The 14,153-nt window shown below is 37.6% G+C and overlaps 2 protein-coding genes across 12 annotated transcripts in view; one reads left to right on the top strand and one right to left on the bottom strand.

Moving 5' to 3' along the window:
* Positions 1 to 14,153, top strand: part of LOC139949514 (uncharacterized) — a 266,216-nt gene that overhangs the window by 129,226 nt on the left and 122,837 nt on the right. For 10 of the 11 annotated variants that reach the window (XM_071947882.1, XM_071947881.1, XM_071947880.1 and 7 more), the window contains 2 exons: positions 12,682 to 12,788; positions 13,792 to 13,958. The exons of the other annotated variant lie outside the window; for it this stretch is intronic. In XM_071947882.1, coding sequence (XP_071803983.1) covers positions 13,923 to 13,958 — 36 coding nt within the window. In that variant the 5' untranslated portion in view covers positions 12,682 to 12,788; positions 13,792 to 13,922. The remainder of the gene's footprint in view (positions 1 to 12,681; positions 12,789 to 13,791; positions 13,959 to 14,153) is intronic. 11 annotated transcript variants of the gene reach the window in all.
* LOC139949507 (uncharacterized) lies at positions 1,907 to 11,230 on the bottom strand. The gene is made up of 2 exons (XM_071947872.1): positions 11,116 to 11,230; positions 1,907 to 6,738 (listed from the first exon to the last, which is right to left on the bottom strand). The coding sequence occupies exon 2, from the start codon at positions 6,709 to 6,711 to the stop codon at positions 4,915 to 4,917; it is 1,797 nt and encodes a 598-aa protein (XP_071803973.1). The 5' UTR covers positions 6,712 to 6,738; positions 11,116 to 11,230; the 3' UTR covers positions 1,907 to 4,914.

The raw sequence follows: 14,153 nt of genomic DNA, 5'->3' as shown, positions 1-14,153 counted from the left end.
TGAAATGTTTGACTAAGTGCATCACCCTCGGGCTCTGGTGTTTCTGATCCTCAGAGTGTTGATTTGAGTCCTAGTCTTGTGACTTGTGTCATTAAAGCAAGTCACATAACTATTGATGGATCGGTTTTGGGGATAAAATGTAGAGACGTATGTACTGTGTGTGGTGGTGGTGGTGGTTTTTTTTTTGGGGGGGGGGGGGGGTCATGGAATACGGAAGCAAACAGATAGCACTTAGATAATGTTGGCCACAAGTCAAGTTTCTACAGCTTCAGCTTGGAGCGTGATCTTTGGACTGTAATGGTAGTATTTTGTTTGTTAAGTAAGCCGAGTACAGCTAGACAGCAGTTTTAAAACAGTATAACGAAGCAAACCTTAAATTAACCAAAAAAAAACAAAAAGTACAGCAGCTTTGGACAGTGTAATGCATTTTGAGAAATGTTTCACTTCAAAGTACTGTAGGTTTGGTAAAATATAACACTTTTTTATCCCCAAATAACGATTGTCTGCATGATGACTTTGTAAATAATATTTGAATAATATTGATATATATTCCTCAGGTCTATTCTTTCTTCTCATAACTGTAAATGGTTTCAACTTTATGAAGAACTTTGGCCCCGTTTTGAGCAGCTAATCCCTCACGCTGTGTGTGAGCTGACTGTGTAACGGCTTGAGTGCACAGCCACCAGCACATGCCCACCACATATTCTGCAAAAAACACCCCTACATGTATTTACTAAATGTAGTAATCCAGCCAAGTCAAGTGATTTTCGAGTCGAAGAAATGCACAAAATTCCATGATTCAAATATACCTTAGCACATTAAAAACGCTACATTGTTGAACCAAAATGCTTCTAAGATATAAATTTATTGTTGAGGCATAACAAACGATGGGTTAAAATAGCAAAAAGCTTTGCCAAATGACGTATTCTGCATCCGATTAAACGATGTTTGTGCTTCGTGGGGTTTGAAGAGGTCTAGCTTTCCGCCACATAACGCAGTATCCATATGGCTCGTAGTCCAGACTCTGGGGTTGCAATCTCTCTAACGGACTTCATGATTTGACACAATAAGCGCCCCCTTTTCCAGTCCACCAACCACAAAACATTTTAAATGGATGAAAAGCTTATTTTATCTAGTTTTATAAACAGTCCGACTTCTGGTTGTGCGAGATTGCTAGCGAGTTTGCCGTTGAATTAGTGGGACAACCCCCGCGAAAAATGACAAAATGTGGTGTGACCTCCAAAGGAAACTGATTATTTTAGTAAAAATGCATCTTTTTCAACCAAAAAGTGCCCCTCTTGACTGGCTCCTATTTATATAAAAAGTGTACTGTTTTGAAAGAGGAATATATATACTATACGATGCCGAGCGACTTTGTAAGTTTAACAAAATCACTTTTCTTAAACTGATGAAAATGTCTCCCAAGTGTGTGAATTTGAAGGGAATTTCCCGTGTTGAACGGGTCGCCGGGAAAAGCGTTGAGCAGATGCACACTAGTTCTTCATATGGTTGCCCTACATAAAGGAGTGTGATTATACAAACTGTAAATCCTGTTGAATGTGACACAATGTACAATGTATGTTCCTGAGATTTGGTTTTCCAATCAAAATGGCATTTAAAGGCACTGGACTCTACTGTTAAATAACTCAAAATAATTGTTAGCATAAAAACTTTCTTGGTAACGAGCAATGGAGAGCTGTTGATGGTATATGTAAACATGTTGAGAAACGGCTCCCTCTGAAGTAACTTCTCACTAAATATTTTAATTGAATTTGAGACCTGAGCAGCTGAGTTCTTGCATTCAAGCATCTGAAAGCGCACAACTTGCGTGCATGCTTTCTATCATCTCTTGCAACTTCCATGACCAATTGAGTTCAAATGTTCACAGTTTTTTTTTTTTTATTCATATGTTGAGATACACCTAATGAGAAGACTGGTCTTTGACAATTACCAAATGTGTCCAGTGCCTTTAAGAATGAAAAACATGTACGTGTCAGTACAGGGCAATGTATACTGTGCACTAGAGCTACTTGCTGTTATAGTCAAAGATCAGACAAACAACCATTTATAATGATCGATGGCCAGATTATCAGTTTATTGGAGCATGGCTGCTGATAATGAACTTGGACTTTAAATACAAAAACAGTTGGAAGTACATCTAGGTCTGTTACCAGGTACTGTACATACATGTAGTACAGTGAATGGTGGTAAATAGCTGTACTCTTTGAAATGCTGACATAGTCAGATTTGTTTCTGCATTTTGAGATACGTTTCTGTAAGCAAGCAAATTGAGGTGAACTATTATTTTAATTTATTTTATTTTTTGGGGGAGGGGGGCACTGGATGTCGAAAAACCTCCAAAAGCGAGCACTGAAAGAGTTAACTAAATTACACTTCAGAAGTTAAACTCAATATGAAAATGATTTCAATAAGAACTTCAAAGTGTTTTTTTTTTCCCATTTAATCTAATCTTAACAATTGTTAACAAAATAAAAATTAGTAATTACTTGCAAAAGTATAATGTCACTCCATTACCATAAACCATTTCTTGTACTGAATAGGAACGACAAGAAAAGAAAGACTTAAGAAAACCTTACTTTACATATTAAAGTTAAAGTAAAATAGAACTTTAAAAATCCACTGTAATAAAAACTGCAAAAAATAATCACAAATACTACATGTACATCCGTACATGTAAGACTTAAAGGAACTGGAAACATTGGCTAAAATCAAAGACCATGATTCCCACTTGTGTATTCCACCGTGTGCATGAAATAAATCTCAGAAATATGGACTCAATTGGTCATTGAAGTTGCAAGGAAATAAACCAGCGAAAAAACACCCATGTTGCACAAATGCGTGCTTTCAGATGCCTGAAAAAGGCTTCATTCCTGAACTCTTTCTCAGCTTCAACCGTTTTAGTGAGTCATAACTTTCTTCTCAAAAATATGTTTCTTCTGAGGGAGTCGTTTCTTACAATGTTTTATCCTATCAACATCTCCCCGGTGCTTGTTAAGAAAGTGTGCATTTTAGTAATAACCAAACATGTCCAGTGCCTTTTAAAAGAAACTAAACTCAACAACATTTAAAACACAATTTATATGGTTCTGCTTTACAAATCTGAATTTTTCTTTTTTAAAGGGAAGGTACACATTTGGTAATTACTCAAGACAAACATTAACTTGAAAACTGACTTGATAACGAGCATTGGAGAGATGTTGATAGTATAAAACAGTGTGGGAAACGACTCCCTCCGAAGTATCGTAGTTTTTGAGAAAAAGGTAAATTCTCTCTAAAATAACAAAAAACTTCTAGCTAGAAGTCTTTTATTCTTATCTGAAAGCACACAGATTTGTCCAACAAGGGTGTTTTTTTTTTTGATAATTTTCTCGCAACTTCAATGACCAATTGAGCCCAAATTTTCACAGGCTTGTTATTTTATGGTTATGATGGGATACACCAAGTGCGAAGACTGGTCTTTGATATTTACCAAACGTGCACCTTCCCTTTAAACAAATTACATTTGAGTTGTTTAGCAATGCTTCAGATACTGATATGTCAACACTTTATGTGTTCAGGTGATGCGTAAATGTTACTTCTGTGTTTTTCATGCATGTTGACCACAGATACTGGAGCTCATACACATGTATGTATGTCCAGAATGGATACTGTTTTGCTGATTTAGTTGTAATGTTGCCCTGGATTCAAAACATTTTCCCTGGTATTGCTTGTATTCATAAGCAAATTGTTGTTGATATGCAGCATAACAAAAAGGCATCTTTATTCTTGACTCGCTTGCTGGAAACTTTCTTTACAAGAGTTTTATATGTGGGTCTGAAAATGATCAGTTAAATAAAAAAGACTACTCACTTAAATTCTCCAATGTAAACAGAGCAAACACAAAATAGTTTTTGAACCATACTTTGGCCAAGACCTGATACATGAATCTATGATTGCGAACAAAATCTTTTACAAATCTAACTGGGAAGAATGTTGTTTATCATATCTGTATCTGTACACATTGCTTGCAAACTCTCTCTTTTATTAAACAATTATGTAATTGTATAAATGTCACTCTATTACCATAAACCAGAAGTAAAATTGCTGGTTCATGGTGATGGAGTGAAATGAAAATAGAAAACAAATACATGTTCTCTCAAATATGTATTTTACATAATTTGAGACCAAATAAAACCAAATATGTATATTTTGTTAATACATACATGGCTTTTGTTTAATAATTATAACTACATAGTTTAGGTCACTCAATTACATTGTTTGCAACTGACTCATGGTTACAGAGTGATACCTCATTTTGTACACAGATCTGCACCTCTCTGCAGTTCAACATGGTTATTTACAATGAATTTGTAGTGTACAACTCTGTGTAAATGCATTTTTTATAGAAATTTTTTATCCTTTGAACATTCCTTTCACAAGTAGTGGTTGGGAAAATATATCATTAGATCATGCAAACAATAGACCAATCAGAGCAAGAGGTTGTTATTTTCAGTGAATTATTTCAATTCTGATGTGAATGTTGCCTGATGGTAGAAGGGGAGGAGGTAAGTCACTGAAATGACATAACAACATTAAAAGGATTGATTTTCTAGAGATCAATAATCAATTACATACTATGTAAAGATTGTATTCCTACCAAAATGTACATTTTTTTGTGAGTTGACTGAATTTGCTTCTGCAATCTGCTCAGGTTGGTTGAAATGGTTCAATGAAATGTTTTGTTTCCCCTTAAAAACAATTATAATTGTATGTCAAAAATGTTATCACTCTTTCTGAAATTTATGAGAATATAAAATTGAAGATGTTTTTGAAAAACATCCACATTTTTATGTTGTTAAATGCTTATTTCAGCTTGAATGTTATTGTGGTCCAGCATAATGTTTGTTGATGTCTTTACTCATGCTGATAGATTTGAACTGAACTGTTTGTAGCCACAACCAGATCACCAGCTGGTGCAAATGTGAGACCTAAGGGACAAGCACAATCCTTGATGATACATCCAATGTACTTGCCATCAGGACTATAATGATGGATATTACCTGATGATGAGAATGGGTCTCTCTGTACAGCAACATAGATGCTACCATCCTTGTCACAACACACACCATAAGGCCACCCAGACTGATTGATATCTACTGAGAATACCATTCCACCATAGTAGGTTACTGATACCAACTTATTGACTTTCCGGTTGGTGGTGGTGTAGATGAGTTGCTGTTGGTGGTTAGTCAAGTATCCACCAATTCGAGGAGCAGACAGTCTTCTGATGAGGGATCCATCTGGTTTGTGTAGGGAGATCTTTCCATTGACAAGATAACCCACTGCTATCAGATTGTTGTCATCCACTGCAATACATGATGGTTTACTGCCTGGATTGAACTGATGGAGGAGCTGATAATTCCTGCTGAAGATCTTGACTGTTTCATCATATAGAACAATGAGCTCATCATTTTTATTCACAGCCAAACTGATTGGTTTGGTAATACCTTGGATTGATAGTTTTTGTGAGACAACATAGGATTGAGGGTTGCTCTCTGCTGGTATTGTAATCAAGCTGGTATTATTCCAATCTGCCACAACAATATCACTATTAGAGTATGCTGCAACATCCCTTGCACTAATCTCCACCATCTGTTGTTTCATGTATTTATTAATTTCTTGTTGTAATGTCCATTTATCTTGTTTGAAGTGTTTCATGGATTGAAATGGTGGCTTTCTAGCCTGAGCAGAATTTGTTGATTCTACTTGGTCATCTTTCAGCACCAGTCTCCCTAGAGAGTTCTGGTCTTCTTTAAAGTCCATGTAAATCAACCCATCTGTTACTTTTGTTGATTTCTTCTCTCTGTATTCTTTGAGCTCTTGTAAGAGTTGTTCTATGTGATGTACAATCTTGATCCGTTGATCCATGAGTTGATTTACCTCATCCTGCTTGTGCTCTGCTTTGTTTATCTCTTTGCTGTTTGTAGCTCGTGCAGTTTCCATTGTCTTGACTCTGTCTTCATAAATCTGTTCTGCCTCTTGCATCAGTTTCTGCTTCTCCGCTCTGATCCCGGCAGCTACCTTGGCAATCTCCTCATCAGCCTTCTTTGTGATTTTCTCTTTGGTAGCAGCAAACATAGAGTCTAGTGTCTTACGGGACATGTCTATTTCTTGAATGGCATTGTTGAAGGTTTTGATTCTCTGTCTTAGTTCTGCTAGAAGTTCTGTGGCATGTTGTTTACTTTTGTCTGAAGCTTCACTCAGTTCTATTACAGGGTGCGTTCTGTGGTCTTTAGCAATGCAAGTTGAACATATCAGTTTCTTGCATGTTTCACAATACAGGATAAGATCCTTGCCAGTATGCTTGCTACACTTGGAAACAAACTCCTGACTGGGTACTTGTTTTCCTTGCTGCTGTTTCAGTCGGGCTTCCTGTGTTTCAATTGCTTCTATCAGGGAAATGGATTTAAAATCTGTTTTCAGGTCATCAATGCCATTTTCAATTGTTAGAGTTTCCTGCCTACACACTGGACATGAAAGCATTGTAGTACTTGGACTATTCTGTCTGAGTTTTTGAAGGCATTCAAGACAAAATGAATGAGAACATTCCAGTAGTTTGGGTTGCTTGAAGCGTCCACCGCAAATTGGACATTCAAGATGATCCTGACTTATCTTTGTTAGCACTGACTCAGCTGTTATATTTGATGCCATTTTGTTGGAAGTTGCTTCAATGACGATCTGTTAAGAACACAAGAAATTGACTCAATTTGATGAGATCCTTCTACATAACCCAGTACTTTCCTCATCAATGCAAGACGTGTTTTCATGAACATATTACAATCCTGGGCATGAAGTTAAAGATTTTTAAATTGACTGATTTCATGACACGTTTTGATTTTTGTTCTACGTTCTATGATGACCAATCACATAGGTAATTTACACTGTCACCCTAAACTGCATGTCAATACAGTTACAGACATATCACAAGATCAAAGAAGTATAAGACTTGATGCCTCTTTTGCAGGTTGCAATACTTGAGCAGGTATGTAAAGTTGGCGATGTGGGAGGGAAACCCCAGTCAGGGAAAACCCATATAATGAGGTAGGGACACAAAACACATGCCACATGCAAGGCCTTGGGCAATGATTTGAATCAGGGTCCACAAAGGTGAAAGATAGGAAAAGAAACCACTTAGCCAGTTTGATTTCAAATATGGCATGCACCAAAACAAATCATAGTCTGCAAAATGATCCATACAAATATTCTTGTCTTTGGTTAAATATAGAGAGTGCTACTTTGTTTCCTTCCTTAAAGGGTGCACTTATTCCCCCCCCCCTCTCCAAATAGATAGACAACAGAACAACTGCCTCATGAATATTTTTCAGACCCTAAAGAATCCTTTACTGTTACTAGGCAGATTTGAGAGCTAAAATAAAAAGGGTACAGGAATTTTGGACCAGTTGTGATCTACAATCCCGGCCTGCGCACCATGGCCCCATGGCCCCTTTCAATGTAGGCTCTCCTTGCACAGTCTCAGCAAGAAAGAAACATTGACACCCCCAACAAAAATAACATCCTTGCTGTTTTGAATATTGTTTTAACTCTTTGGAGTACATTGTGGTCAGAGCAACTACCACAAAACAAGTCAAATTGGACTGTTATCAACAGTCATAACTTAAACACTACAACTCCCATACTGTACAGACCGCCCTTATCTGGTTGTTTCGAGCGATTGTTGAGTTTTCGTTTGAAGTGATGGTCAACAGGGGGTGCTATTGATTTTTGTTTAGAAAAACATGGTTGAACATGTTCTGTTTTGAGGGCTTTTTAAAAATGTATCTGTGCACCAAAGGGTTTTAACGCTGTACTCAGCAAGATATAAATGTTGATTGTCTGTGCACATTCATACTGGTTTTAAAGCCTTCTTTCCAAGTTGTTTTTATTTATTTTTTATTCACGCTGACAAATTTCAGACAATCCCGACCCTCGTTTGTGCCCCCGCTTCTCAGCCCCATGCCCCCTTTCAGTGTTTTCTCTTCTGGCTCTTCCTTGCACGGTCTTCGTTGCTCCCATCAACATTGAGCAGGGGGACGAGGGGAGAATGTTTATTGTAATGTAGTAAGTGGGTGGTCCAAGCATTTTGGCCGGGATTGTAGCTTGGGGTTGTTGACTGGGGTTGTTTTTGGATGACCTACATGTACGCCCTGAAAAATAGTTCTCTTAACCAAGAGGTGTAGAGACATTAGTTAAAAGTTGATGCTGAAACCTTTGGAAATTTACACGTGAAGAGGTGTTTATATTTGAAGGGAGACTAACTCAATGAGCCTTGTGACACCCCTTTGTCAATTTGAGGAGAGGCAACAATTTTGGAGTCAATGGATAAGTTTCCTTTTACTGTAAAAAGCTGTTAGACTCCCTGTTTTTGAATGCTAACATACATGTAGTTGTCTGGTGTAGCCTAGGGCCCAAATTTCTAAAAACCTGTAATCATACCATTTTGCTGAACGCAGAAAAATCCTGCTTTGCAGAAACTGTTTACCAGCCAACAGTTTATTAAGCCTTGTTGCCACTGGTGCCCTTCTGGTGTTTGCTGAGCAGCATTGGCTGAGCAGCATCGGCTGGACAGTAGTTTTGATAACTTAGCATATCTTGTACTGATCCCAATTCATAGAGCATATACAAATGTAAGTACAAAATCTTGCTGAGCACTGAAAAACCCTGCTTAGCAGAAACCGGTTACTCATCAACATTCCGTCATTTTGATTATTATTAGTATTATTATTCATAGTAAAACCATATCACAGCGTTTATAATAGAAAAAGCAATATATTAAAGCCATTGGACCCTTTCGGTAAACAGTATTGTCCAAGGCTCACACTTCGTGTATCACAACTTCTATTCTCAAATAACAAACCTGTGAAAATTTAGGCTCAACCGGTCATCGGAGTCAGGAGAAAATAATGGGAAAACCCACCTTTGTTTCTGCACGTTTTGCCGTGTCATGACATGTGTTTAAAATAAATCCGTAATTCTCGTTATCGAGAATTGATATTGTTTTACTGTTTTCTCAAAAAGTAAAGCATTTCATGGAATAATATTTCGAGAGAAGTCTTTCACCACTACTTTCTCTAAACCCTGTAAGTTATTTGTAAATCTGTGAACTTTTATTTATTTTTTTGTACCGAAAGGGTCCAATGGCTTTAAACATGATGCAAACAAAACAACAATAGGAAATCAATTCGGAAAGAGGTATGTTTTGAGAACCTTCTGAAACACATCCACTGATAAAGCAGATTTAATATAGGAGGGTTCTCATGCACACTAAAGCTGCTGTAACAGTGAATGTATGATCTCCCGCCTTACTACGAGTCATGGGAAAAGTAAGGCGAAATGGATCTGCATTGGAGCGAGGATTTGTACGCAAAGGTCGATACAACTCAAGACATTCATTAAAGGAACACGTTGCCTTGGATCGGACGAGTTGGTCTATAAAAAGCATTTGTAGTTGTTTTTTTATAAATTGCATATGTGTAGAAAGATGTTTTAAAAGTAGAATACAATGATCCACACAAGTTTGCCTCGAAATTGCGTGGTTTTCCTTTTACTGTGCGAACTAACACGGTAGGCCATTTATGGGAGTCAAACTGGCCGACCGTGTTAGTCGAAGAGGTAAATGGAAAACTGTGCAATTTCGAGGCATGTTTGTGTGGATCATTGTATTCTACTTTTACAACATCTTTCTACACATATGCATTTTATGAAAAACGGTTACAAATGCATTTTAAAGACCAACGCGACCGATCCAAGGCAACATGTTCCTTTAACCCTCCCCTTCAATTGGTGCCTTTTTGAAACATGTTGATACACCATTTGAAACCATTCAAGTGAATGGTTTTGAATGGTATGACAGCTGTGCACACAGTTGGTTCCCCAATGGTGGTGCAGCTGGTACAGAATCCTATGAGGATTGTTTTAAGTGGTGCATCAAGCAAGGGCGTCGATCGCTACTGAAAAGTGGAAGGGGGGGGCGGGCAAGCAAGTTTTAAAAATACCTTACATTATTTTCACTCATACCATTACCTTAAAGTTTAGATTCTGTGTTACACGTCTTCCCGCCTATTTTTTGTTTGACAAGGAGGCGAGTTACAGGGGGTGATAATTGACAATAACATCATCCGATGGAGTTTGGGAACTTGTTTCCCTCATGTAAAACCGAGATTCTATCAAATTCAAACATCGTATGCACAGTCTTTTTTAATTGTAACAACATCGCGAAAAATTATTGGGTAAAATTTCGCGAATTCTTTATGTTTTTGTTTCCTTTCTTTTCCTTTTATTTTAAGATATTTTACCTTCAAATTTACTACATTTTGTTACTGTGTGTGTATCAGCTTACCTGAGCCGAAATTGCCGTCCGGCGCAATTGCTCAACTCAACCCCTCTCTTTCACACCGTTTTAAAACATTTTGATTTATAGGGCCTACGTGTATGTATTTGCTATAGCTGTCTTTATTTAATATGTATATACTGTTTTTGTGAACGTTGTTGTTTTGAATCTTTGGCCGAATAAATAGTATTAAAGGCAGTGGACACTATTGGTAATTACTCAAAATAATTTTTAGCATAAAAACTTACTTGGTGATGAGTAATGGGGAGAGGTTGATAGTAGAAAACATTGTGAGAAGCGGCTTCCTCTAAAGTGAAGTAGTTTTTGAGAAAGAAGTAATTTTCCTCGAATTTGATTTCGAAACCTCAGATTTAGAATTTGAAGTCTCGAATTTAAGCATCTGAAAGCACACAACTTCTTGTGACAACTGCGGCCTATACACATATCAGCTTTTTATGCCACAGATTTGGCTTTCTGCAATTCATGTGTCTACTAAAACAAACTCATTATCCTTAAACAAAATCAGACAAAATCAACTCTGATAATAATAAGCTGAAAATAAGAGTAAACTGTTGGGTAATGTACTAATCCTTTTGTGAGGTAGTATTGGCTTTGAAAAGCCCTTTAGTTTGGTCTTGACTTTTCAAACAGTTCACTCTGGTAGTCTAGAGCAAAGAACATCACTTTAACTCAATCCCTGATTCTGACTAATCTTATAATCAACTTACTTGAATTATGACAGAAGAAGATTGCTAGAAACACAGCATCCAATCTGTTAGATGAGTAGGATATTCAAGCAATGATCCGTTGGACTATTACACAGTGACACTCCCTACCTGGTACTGGTATAAGTCTGACTGTGAACATTGCAAAATATGGAAATACCAAATTCTATATTTAAGTCTTTGTGTTGTGTGAAGTAAGTGTAGTATGCATGGATAACTTTGAGTCAGCTTTTCAGATTCAAACTAGGCAGGGTATTCTTATGATAAATATCAATATTGTACTGTTGTGTTTAGGTCACTAAGGTCTTACATACACTGGCTGGTTCTATGCTTATGAAATGAGTGGGTGTATGGGGCTTGGGTTTGTTACTGTAGGATCACCTCGTTGGCTGTACATTGCGCATTATGTGTAGGTTTTGTCTCAACTTAAGAATCATCCCAACTATAGTTGGGACTGGTCCAACTTGTGTTATGCCGGGTGCATTGTGCCTGTTTCTTTCACAAAATCAGGCAAACCCAGTCATACTGAAGTTAGGCTAGTCCCAACTATAGTTGGGTTGATTCTAGAGTTGGGATGGGACCAATGTACTTTGTTTTACTACCAGTACTACGATATTGTGAGCCTGGAGCATTAATTCAATGTTCGTTATTAGACCTTGTACCTAATGCCAAACTACTTCTAATTTCACAAAGTGCATATATGTTTGTCTAGACAAAATTAATGGACAAACAAGGAAGGTGTTTGGGACACAACAAGTTTGAATCATAACAAACATTTACTATATCGTTGCGGTACCAGCTGCCAATGCATAGGACTTGACCTGCCTCTAGCTATCTCGGTAGTTTAGTTGGTAAGACACTGCTCTAGAATTGCAAGGGTCGCAGGTTCGAATCCCACCTGAGTAATATGCCATCAGATATTTGTTCACAGAACTGAGGCAGTACTGAGTATACAGTGCTAACAACCATCGGTGTATGGGTAAAAAAACAAAATTAATACTCTTCATCCCTGATGCAAATTATAAGTTTGATTCATATTGAAAGGCGATTGAGAAGGGCTAGTATGTTTTCCTCATTCTAGAGTAGATCTGAACTACTAGGCCAATGACGATCCAGTGACAAGGAGCAAGTTTGAATCATAATAAAATGCTATGGCAATTGAGATTAGCTAGTCCCTTTTCCTCATTCTGGAGTACATGTAGATATTAACTGCAAGACCAATGAGCTCACCCAGTGACAAGGAGCAAGTTTGAATCATATTGAAATGCTAAGGCAATTGAGATGGATGTCCACCTTCCTCATTCTAGAGTAGATATTAACTGCAAGACCAATGAGCTCACCCAGTGACAATGAGCAAGTGGAGTACATGTAGATAATAACTGCAAGGCCATTTAGTTCAACCAGGTACAATGAGCTTTCAGTGTCCAAGGGGGAAAGAAATGAACCTCAGACAGCAGATGGTTCTCATGAATGAGATTCTGAACATGATGCAAGGATCATCATTGGTTGGAATTCTACTGGATTTCACTTTCACCTCATCTTACTCTTTCTCATCTTTGTTCTTTACAGAAGGAGAACTCAAGTCTAGTGCAGTGTCTTGAGGATGAGGAGTGTGGGAGTCTAAAACTGAAGGAGATGATGTCACTGCTGGAGCATGAACTAGTCCAAAGAGTTAGGTATGAGATAAGAGGAACCATGTGGTATGTCTTAATTAGAGTCAAGAAATAGGAGTGCAGACAAATCCACTGCCACTCACTCAGTGACAAGGAGCAAGTTTGAATCATATTGAAATACTGAGGCAGTTGGGATAGTAGTCCACCTTCCTAATTCTAGAGTAGATCCTAACTGCTAGGCCAATGACCTCACTCAGTGACAAGGAGCAAGTTTGAATCGTATTGAAATACTGAGGCAGTTGAGATGGTAGTCCACCTTCCTCATTCTAGAGTAGATCTTAAATGTTAGGCCAATGAGCTCACCCAGTGACAAGGAGCAAGTTTGAATCATATTGAAATACTGAGGCAGTTGGGATGGTAGTCCACCTTCCTCATTCTAAAGTAGATCTTAGCTGCTAGGCCAATGAGCTCACCCAGTGACAAGGAACAAGTTTGAATCATATTGAAATACTGAGACTGTTGGGATGGTAGTCCACCTTCCTTATTCTAGAGTAGATCTTAACTGCTAGGCCAATGAGCTCACCTAGTGACAAGAAGCAAGTTTGAATCATATTGAAATACTTAGGCAGTTGAGATGGTAGTCCACCTTCCTCATTCTAGAGTAGATCTTAGCTACTAGGCCTGAGCTTACCCAGTGACAAGGAGCAAGTTTGAATCATATTTGGTAACTTTGGATAATGATAATTATTTAGGTTACAAAAAGGTTGCATTTGGTTTTATCTTTGTGATGCTTACACTCTGTGGAGTTTGCTTTGTTCTACATATGTTTAAGAAAAATCATATTCTTGAATATTGTAAAAGTTATTGTGTTGACATTTGAAAGTGTAGTTTTGTAGTTTTTCAATGCTATACATTAAGTGGACCTCTTTTGTTCCTCACTGTTCAAGCAGGTATCACAACCTGTCTCTTTCGTGGTTTTTATTCTTATTTTCAAACATTATTGCACCAACTCATCATTTTAGTCTACTAGTCTAACTTCATTCCCAAACTTCTTGACCCCCAACAGTTAATGTCAATGCACCATACCTTCAGAGAGAAGAAGGATGTGAACTATTGGACTGATGATGAAGTGCAAGAAGATGTGGTGGTGAGGAGACGAAGTTTGTTTCTGTAAAAAAGAATTCACAATAACTATGGATGTATTGCATCAGTGAGACAAGGTCAAATAATGAGGTAGGAGCTTGTGATAGTTGCAATGGCATTCTTTCCAGTAAAGGTTTGCGGTAACACCATGTATTGATAATCTCTAAGTGAATTGGGGTGGTTCCGAAAAGAACCGTTGGTTTCAACTTGACAATTCGACCGGTATGCTCATTATACATGGTGTTATTTACCACAAACCTTTACTATATCATGTTTTAACCATGC

The sequence above is a fragment of the Asterias amurensis genome, chromosome 17 (assembly GCF_032118995.1).
Source record: "Asterias amurensis chromosome 17, ASM3211899v1".
NCBI lineage: Eukaryota > Metazoa > Echinodermata > Asteroidea > Forcipulatida > Asteriidae > Asterias > Asterias amurensis.
The sequence above is the reverse complement of the archived record's forward strand: the minus strand, read 5'-3'. Positions and strand labels throughout refer to the sequence as shown.